At 45.6% G+C, this 8,438-nt stretch overlaps 1 protein-coding gene across 1 annotated transcript in view; it reads left to right on the top strand.

Moving 5' to 3' along the window:
• The window catches only part of LOC101986835 (pregnancy-specific glycoprotein 22-like), an 18,133-nt gene extending 11,600 nt beyond the window's left edge, over positions 1–6,533 (top strand). The window contains exons 4-5 of the mRNA XM_026777979.1: positions 1,976–2,320; positions 6,250–6,533. Of these exons, the coding sequence (XP_026633780.1) occupies positions 1,976–2,320; positions 6,250–6,533 (629 nt within the window). The remainder of the gene's footprint in view (positions 1–1,975; positions 2,321–6,249) is intronic.
• The last annotated feature ends 1,905 nt before the right edge of the window (positions 6,534–8,438 follow it).

Genomic DNA, 8,438 nt, shown 5'->3' with positions numbered 1-8,438 from the left:
GAGAGAGAGAGAGAGAGAGAGAGAGAACAACTCAGGTCCTGGGTGGAGTCTCCAAAGAGGACAAGATTCTGAAGAAGAATCAAGGTGCCGTCTTTCTCCCTCAGTGGAGATGGCACAGAGGAGGACAGAGGCTCAGCAGCAGGAACTTCTCAGTGAACAAGAAATGGTAATGGGTAGGGATGAAAGCCAGAGTGTTCTCTATTCAGTGGTGATCATGTTGGCTACTATATTCTGAAGACTGATGTTCTCAGCTATAACAGGGTGACACAGAGAAGAATCTGACCTGGGTGGGTCAGTGAGGTGTTTCAATGAGTGAAGGCAAATTCTGCCAAGTCAAGTGACATGAGCTTAATCCTAAACTCCCACGTGATGAAAGGAGACAGCCATCTTACCCTTCAAAGCTGTCCTTGGTCCCACATTTGGTACTGTGGTACACACCTGCACGTATGCACATCTATGTAGGAATGCACTTGTGTTCACACCTGCATGCATTCACACACACATGAAATTGAAACAAATGCAAAAACTTAAATCAAACTGGGGTATCTACTAGCCACAAAGCTGAGAGTTTTATAAATAAAACTCTGGATATGCTGGATCTTGAAGCATTGGTTGCTCATTCGCATATTCATTCATTCATTCATTCATTCATTCATTCATTCATTAATCCTCCACAGGGGTCAGAATCTTTTCTGGGTAGCATACATTTCTAAAAATGTGAGATTAGCCCTGGTCTTCACGAATCCCTATTCTAAGTGGACTTGAAGACAGGCCAATAAAGAAAACTCGAAGGTGAAGTTAGGTGTTTATTGGAAGCATAAGAGGAATAGAACAGCAACAAAAAGATTCAGAGAGTGAAGATTCAGGGTGTATAAGGGAAGAGGTCAGAGATGTGTCACTCCAACACCAATCTACACTGAATGTGAGCAAGGGTCTGAGGGCAGTGGGCCAGGGTCTTTTTGACACCTAAGCAGAGAGTGCCATGCAGAGGAAATAACATGTGCAGAGACGTTGAGAACATGGAGATTGTGGGCTGCCCTCTGCCCAGTAGGACAGGGAGACACTCACACACTTAGTTTGAATGAGGTTAGGATACACGGACACATCTTAACCAAATATAAATGCCCCATATTGATCAATCTCTGTTGTCCCTTCTAGGCTCCCCTTTGACCTATGAGTGCCCTCCTCCTTCTGTGCAGACCACTATTGAGTCAGTGCCGCCCTTCATTGCAGAAGGGTCAAATGTTCTTCTAGTCGTTCACAATCTCCCAAAGAATCTACGAGTCCTTTTCTGGTACAAAGGGGTGATTGTGTCCAACAACTTTGAGGTTGCCCGACATATAATAGCCACAAGTTCAAGTGTGCTTGGCCCTGCACACAGTGGCAGAGAGACTGTGTACAACAATGGATCCCTGCTGCTCCAGAATGTCACCTTGAATGACTCCAGATTTTACACTCTATGGATGCTGAGTACAGATCTGAAAACTGGATTAGCGCATGTGCAACTCCTGGTGGACAGTAAGTGATTCTCTATGATTGTTTTGGGCCAGGTGGGGCTTAGTCACATAAGACTGTCATGCCCCCTCCCCTCTGCACTGTGTCCCCATGTACACAGGATGCACATGATGGAGACAATGATCACAGATCAGACTCCATCATCTGACTCCCCCATGTATCAAGGAAGAATTTGATGGAAATTATCCCAGACTAAGATGTCTGAGTCAATTCAGTCTCCTGAGACTCATCTCAAGCATTGGAGGAAGACACCAGAGGAGAGAATTCTATTTAGAGAGTTCTACATATAGAGGTCCTGGGGAAATGGAGCTCATGTTGCTGACCTCCACAAAGTGGAATGGTGCACCCGTGCTTGCACATCTAGGCTGAATGATGAATCCATCAGCTCAGGTTGGAGGTTGACATCTTTCTACCAAGCAAAATTGATCCCAAAGAATTTTTTCCCTCGTTTTCCTTACAGCCTCCCATTCTACATGCTGTAAACGTCTCATGATTGAACCAGTGCCACGAAATGCTGCTAAAGGGGAAAGTGTTCTACTTCTTGTTCACAATCTGCCAGAAGATATGAGAACCTTTTCCTGGTACAAGGGAGTGCTTAGCATCCAGATCTTTAAAATGGCAGAATACAAAAGAGCCATGAATTCCATCACCTGGGGACCTGCCCACAGTAGAAGAGAGATGGTGTACACCAATGGATCCCTGCTGCTTCAGGATGTCACTGAGGAAGATGCAGGATTGTACACACTAGAAACTATGAATAGAGATTTGAAAATTGAAATGACACATGTGCAACTCCGTGTGAAAAGTAAGTGACTCATTCTACGGCCTCCAACTGCTGAGTGTAGATTATTCTACTCGTTACACTATCTGTCAGGGCTGGGTTGTGATTATTCTCCCCCTACTGTGTCCCCACACTGGGGATTGGGCCCTTACTGCAGGACACACATAGAGTAATTAAACAACAATGGATCAGAACTCCTCATCTGTCTTTACCTGCAAAGTGGAGGACCTGTGCTGGGTAAACTCAGCCTCAGGATGTCAACCTCAGTACAGACACTTTGAGCTCTCACCATGCACATGTACCCAGGAAGACACTATGGGAGTCAGGCAGTCCCTGGCTGACAAAGTCTAGTGCTTCACAGAGAGCACTAGGAAGCCCTGTCTGGAAATCATTGTCCCTGGCTAGACTTTAGATGACACTGGCAAGCTTCTTGTCACCACTTGATATTTACTACTGTTAGAGTTGACAGAGAGCAAGGCTTTCTTGGCATATGGAACCAGTCAGTGTGCTTCCATGAGAGTCATGGTTAGGCCCTCACCTGGACATCTTAGAGACTTGGCAGGAAGAGTATAGCTGCTCAGGTTCCCAGGTCATTACGTAACTGACCTGATGGACACATGAGACCTCACAGGAAGGTCCCCAAGTGGAGGAACAAATGAAACAAGTCCTCCTTGTAAGTGATTGTCGTCTGGGGTTCAGCTCTGAGATTCTCTCCTGCAGACAAATAGTAACATAGACACTGATCTGGACAGCTCCCAGACATGAGTTGCAGTTCTCATAGTCATCTTTAGGTGGCTATAGAAGGACACAGAATCAACACCTAAAAAAGTATTTCAAGGAGCAATAAGCATAACTTGCAGCCTGGCTTCCACCCTTGCTCCTACAGATATGGAGGACACTGACAGCATTCTCAGATCTACTGGCTGCTTCTTGTGTTTCTAAGCATACTACTCTACCAGAGGATCCTGGTTGACACTCCCTCCATGTTGGTACCTCTCATGGGTATTTCAATTACATGGATCTCAGGAAAGACATGGAGAGACCATAGACACAGCTCAGGCAACACAAGAAGTTATAGGGTCCCTCTGAAACAGTCCCTAGGATGATGGAGTCACCATCCTCTCTATAGGACTCAGGTCACCTCTTGCTTCACCCCCATATGAAACCCTCACACAGGTGCTCCAGGGCCATATGACAATATTCACCCCTTACTGGTGACTCCAGTGAGAACAGTTCTGTTCCCTGTTCCTGGTATAGCTCAGCTGCTCCCCTTGCAGCTCTAGAAGACATCTCTGTCACATTCCTGCAACGAGTACATCCCATCTTCTCAGAGAATTGAGAACACAGGGCAGACTAGGTGCTCTGTTGGGATTCTGTATCAAAGAGGACATGTTGCAAAAACAGAGCAGAGGGAAGCCCTGGGATGAGCTGTTGTTGTCTGATGGCAGAGAAATGATTATTAACTTTGTTCTTTACTGTGTGGTCTGGAGAACTGAAACACGTACATAGACAAGGCAATTGGGACAGCAGGCAGGTCTAAGAGCATAAGGGACAGAGCAGGTCCTTTGACACTATCTGTGACAACAGTCACATTACCCTGGGAAGGTCTCCTGCCTGTGAGGAGGTTAAACTCAGAGAGAGGGATGCTACAGAGCTTGGAGGTGAGTGTTGGAAGAGAAGCTGTTCTCCACAGAGGGAGAACAGAACAGGCTGCTGCCACCTTAGAGGTCCACTGTGTCCTTCCCTGCAAAGGGTGCAGCCCCTGGTAATGGCTCCTGCTCACAGGTGAGAGCACTGCCCTATAGGGTGCCAGGGAAGGGTGCTCAAAGAACAACTGGAATCTCCTAAGATGCAAGACTAGGAAAGGCTTTTTAAAGTTTTTCTCAGACCTCCATCTAGGTGATATCACCCTCATTCTCTCATACACACAGCACCTGCACAAACACCCACACTCATATCCACTCACACACTGACTTCCCACACATGCACAAGTTCATGTAAGCTGGAGTTGTAACTGATGCCAGTAGCTCCACACATGAGCATTTCATAAACACCTGGACATGCAAATCCATGGACATTTGATCTTCCATCTGCCCACGTGTATCTGAGCCTGACCAGGCATCGGGCCTTCTAGAAGGATCACATTAGTTTTTCCTAAAATGGCCCCAGATCTAGTGGACTGGAAGAACAGACCAGAAGGTCCATCTTAAAGTGAATTTATGGTTTGACTACATCTAGAGAAGGGGGAGATCAAAGAGGTCAGAAGGTGAAGATTGGGGGTCTTAGAGGAAGAAGTGAGAGAAGGCACCCCATTCCACACATATTCTGTGTGTGAGCAGGCCTGTGAGGACAGTAAGCAAGGAGACACCTTGGGAGAGAGTTCTACACAGAGGAAATGACACAGCCAGGAGTGCCAGGGTCATGGAGGTCTTTTCCTTACTTTCCCTGAGTTGGGAAGACACTTCTACCCACCTCACTGAGTGATGGACCTGAGCTTCTCAGTACACAGGGCTTGATCACCAAAGACAAAGATCTTGGTATTGATGAGTGTGTCTCTCTTCCTTTCTAGCCTCCCCTGTAGCCTGCAGACAGCCTCCAACCATCACCAAGTTCAGCATTGAATCAGTCCCGTCCAATGCTGTTGAAGGGGAAAATGCTCTCCTACTTGTTCACAATATCCCAGGGAACCTTCGAGCCTTTTCCTGGTACAAAGGGGTAGGCGTTGTCAAAAGCCATGAGATTGTATGGTACATAGTACCCACTAATAGAAGTTTGCTGGGACCTGCACACAGTGGTAGAGAGACTGTGTACCCCAATGGATCCTTACTGCTCTACAATGTCACCCAGAAGGACACTGGATTCTACACCTTACGAACCTTAAATACACAGCTTGAAACTCAAGAAAGACATGGGCACATCCACATATACAGTGAGTGATTCTTTGTGACCTCTGGGTGCTGATGGGGTCGAAAGCACTTTACACATACAGGACTTTTCAGTGTGGACTATGCCTGCCAACTCTTTACACTGTGCTCCCACATTGGTGTTTAAGCATTCCGTCAGGACGCATGTAATGGGGAGAAAGACTGATGTAGACCAGAATCCCATACCAAATTCCACCTGCAGAGTAGGATGTGTGCTGGGTGTCACAGCCCAAGCATGTCAGTCAGCCTCAGCCCATATTCTTGGTGTGTCACCATAAGCATGGCCCTGAGCAAGACCCTGTGGCAGTCAGGAAGGACCTAACTAAGGGAACCATGGACTGCTCACAGAGAGGTGCGCATCAGGAAGCCTTAGCTTCAGACTTCTGTTCCAGATGCAACTTTAGTTGATCCTAAAGAGCATCACCTCAAGACTAGAATTTGGCTTCCTGTCAGAGCTAACAGGGAACAAGTCTTTACTGACTGTTCAAGTTAAATAGATTGTGGAACCAGGTATGCACTGTCATGACAGCTACAGTTAGTGGTAGGTCACCTGGGCATCTCCTAGTCATGAGTCTCAGTGAACAGGTGCCAGGACACAACTCAACTCTTCTGATGGGCGTAGGAGACTTCACAGGAAGGCCAGGGTCCCCAAAAAGAGGGACAGAAGAGACAGGCAGTTTTTGTCCTTGAGGGTCCAACCTAGGGAATTCTTTTCTGCAGGCAAAGAGTAACAGATGCAGCTCACTGAGATCCCAAGGTCAGGCTATTGATGACAGCTAGACTTAACTTAAAGACATGGCAATGATCACGCAGTGTGTGCCCTTTTATAGGGAAACTTAGGCACAGAAAAGTCGGTACCTGAATCAGGGTCTCCTGCTCTGCATGGCATATCCAAAGCACAATATATGACTATGGTCACAGCCCTAACTTGCCTACCCTGGAGGTTTTATTAAGTGTGAACTATAGAGGGAAGGGTTGAGATTGCTGAAGGACTACTATCATTTAGTCTCCTCCTATGTTTCTTTGCAGAGCCTGTGACACAGTCCTTCATGCGAATCACTGACCCTACAGTCACAGTGGAGAACTCTGTGGTCTTCACTTGTGTCTCAGCTGACACTGGAATCTCCATCCGTTGGCTCTTCAATAACCGGAGTCTGCAGCTCACAGAGAGGATGACTCTGTCCCCAACAAGGTGCCGACTCAGAATAGATCCTGTCAGGAGGGAGGATGCTGGGGACTATAAGTGTGAGGTCTCCAACCCAGTCAGTTCAAAGACCAGTCTCCCAGTCAGGCTGGCCGTGATTGATGAGTGATTGCTCCTCTCATCCTACAGCAGAGTGGGACATTTATTTATTGATGGGGTAGAAAATGGAGAAACGTTTTGTGGTAAAAATTGCCAGTTACGAGAAGCCGAGGACAATGGCACTGGGTTTTGATTCTACTGCATGGACTGGCTTTGTGGGAGCCTAGTCTGTTTGGATGCTCACCTTCCTAGACCTGGATGGAGGGCGGAGGACCTTGGACTTCCCACAAGGCAGGGAACCCTGACTGCTTTTAACACTGGAGAGGGAGGGGGAGGGGGAGTGGAGAGAGTGGGAAGGAAATGGGAGGAGGGAAGGAGGTGGAAATTTTTAATAAATAAATTAATTAATTAAAAAAATGTCAGTTACCATTCAAGTACAGCTAACATGGTGACTCAAGCCAATAATCCTGGGATAAATGTGCATCAAGGACAGGCTAGGATTTAAGTGACACTTGGTCTCCAGAGGAAAATAAAGACATCAATAGAGTTAATGCAACTACAGAGGGTTAATAGGTTGTAGGTGAAATATATAGCCAACAGAATCTGTGGGAACAAATTTCAGGAAACCACCAAACTTCTGTATGCTCTGAGTCCCTCTGTTAAATGGTGCAGTCTTTGTATACAGATAAACATCTTCCCACATGCTCCAATAGTTTCACCTAACACCAATGCTCTCTAGACAATGGTCATTTGTGTAAAGTGAGGAAGAGGGACAGGGGAAGGGACTGGCAATGTTTCTCTGTGGACATAACTGGTTTCTAAACAGTTTTGATTCCCAGTTGCTTTGATGCACAGAAGTCAAGTCCATTGTGTTAGGGCCATTTGGAGTGTTTCCATCCTGGGAGTGGCATCCACAGTGCAACTTTGCACACAATTCTTTTTCCTGTTAATATACATTTTTTGAGATTTTTTTTCACATTAGCAATTTTGAATCACACAACACATTCATATTGCTGTGTGAGTATCACCATTGTCCATTTCCAAAGCACTTCTAAGCCCATCATACTCTCTCCCTCCCTGTCTTACCCCATCTAATATGTCCATGTATTTGACAAAATAGGACATCCAACTATTTGTGGTCAGTATTAGTTTACAGAAGTACAGCTCAGGTGGGTGTGCTTGCTAGCCAGTTTCAGAAACATCTTTGAAATCTTTAGTATTCTTTACAGATAAGTTCATGACTTCTAAGGACATATTTTACAGCTGATTGATTGGCCACCCTACGATTCTTTGCCTTGCCTAATTGTTCTGTCTAAGACTCTTAAGGGAATACTGAACAGAAGTGGCCACAGCAGCATCCTTTTGTTGATCCTGATCTTAAAGGGAAAGCTGTCAGTGTCCCCACTGAGTAAGGGACTGGCTGTGGGTTTCCACATGCACGCCTACTGTACTGGTATATCTTCTGCCCGTAGTTTGCCTGTTTTCATCATTAAAAACTGCTCATTTTTGTCAAATGTCTTTTTTGATCAGTTATGTGTTCTTCATGAAATCAGTTTTGTGTCTCTTCCTGCTTCCATATCAGTGGGTTCTATGGCTTTTAGAAATTTGTCTGTTTCATCTAAGTTATTCTTCAGTTAGTACATAACTATTGAGTACTCGTGGAATTCTTAGTATTCTAAGAATGACTAGTAAGGTCTCATATTGCACTTCTAAAATTAATAATGTTAATTTTTTTTGTTGTTTTTTTGAGACAGGGTTTCGCTGTGGCTTTGGAGCCTGTCCTGGAACTAGCTCTGTAGACCAGGCTGGTCTCGAACTCACAGATCCGCCTGCCTCTGCCTCCCGAGTGCTGGGATTAAAGGCATGTCCCACCATCACCCGGCTAATGTTAATATTTTTAAAACAAAGTTAGTATAGTTAAAGGTTCTTAAAACTGTTAATCACTTTGAAGAATAAACTTTTGACCCATTGATTT

This window comes from Microtus ochrogaster, unplaced genomic scaffold (assembly GCF_000317375.1).
Source record: "Microtus ochrogaster isolate Prairie Vole_2 unplaced genomic scaffold, MicOch1.0 UNK96, whole genome shotgun sequence".
Lineage (NCBI taxonomy): Eukaryota > Metazoa > Chordata > Mammalia > Rodentia > Cricetidae > Microtus > Microtus ochrogaster.
Note: the sequence above shows the minus strand (reverse complement) of the source record. Positions and strands in the feature narration are given on the sequence as shown.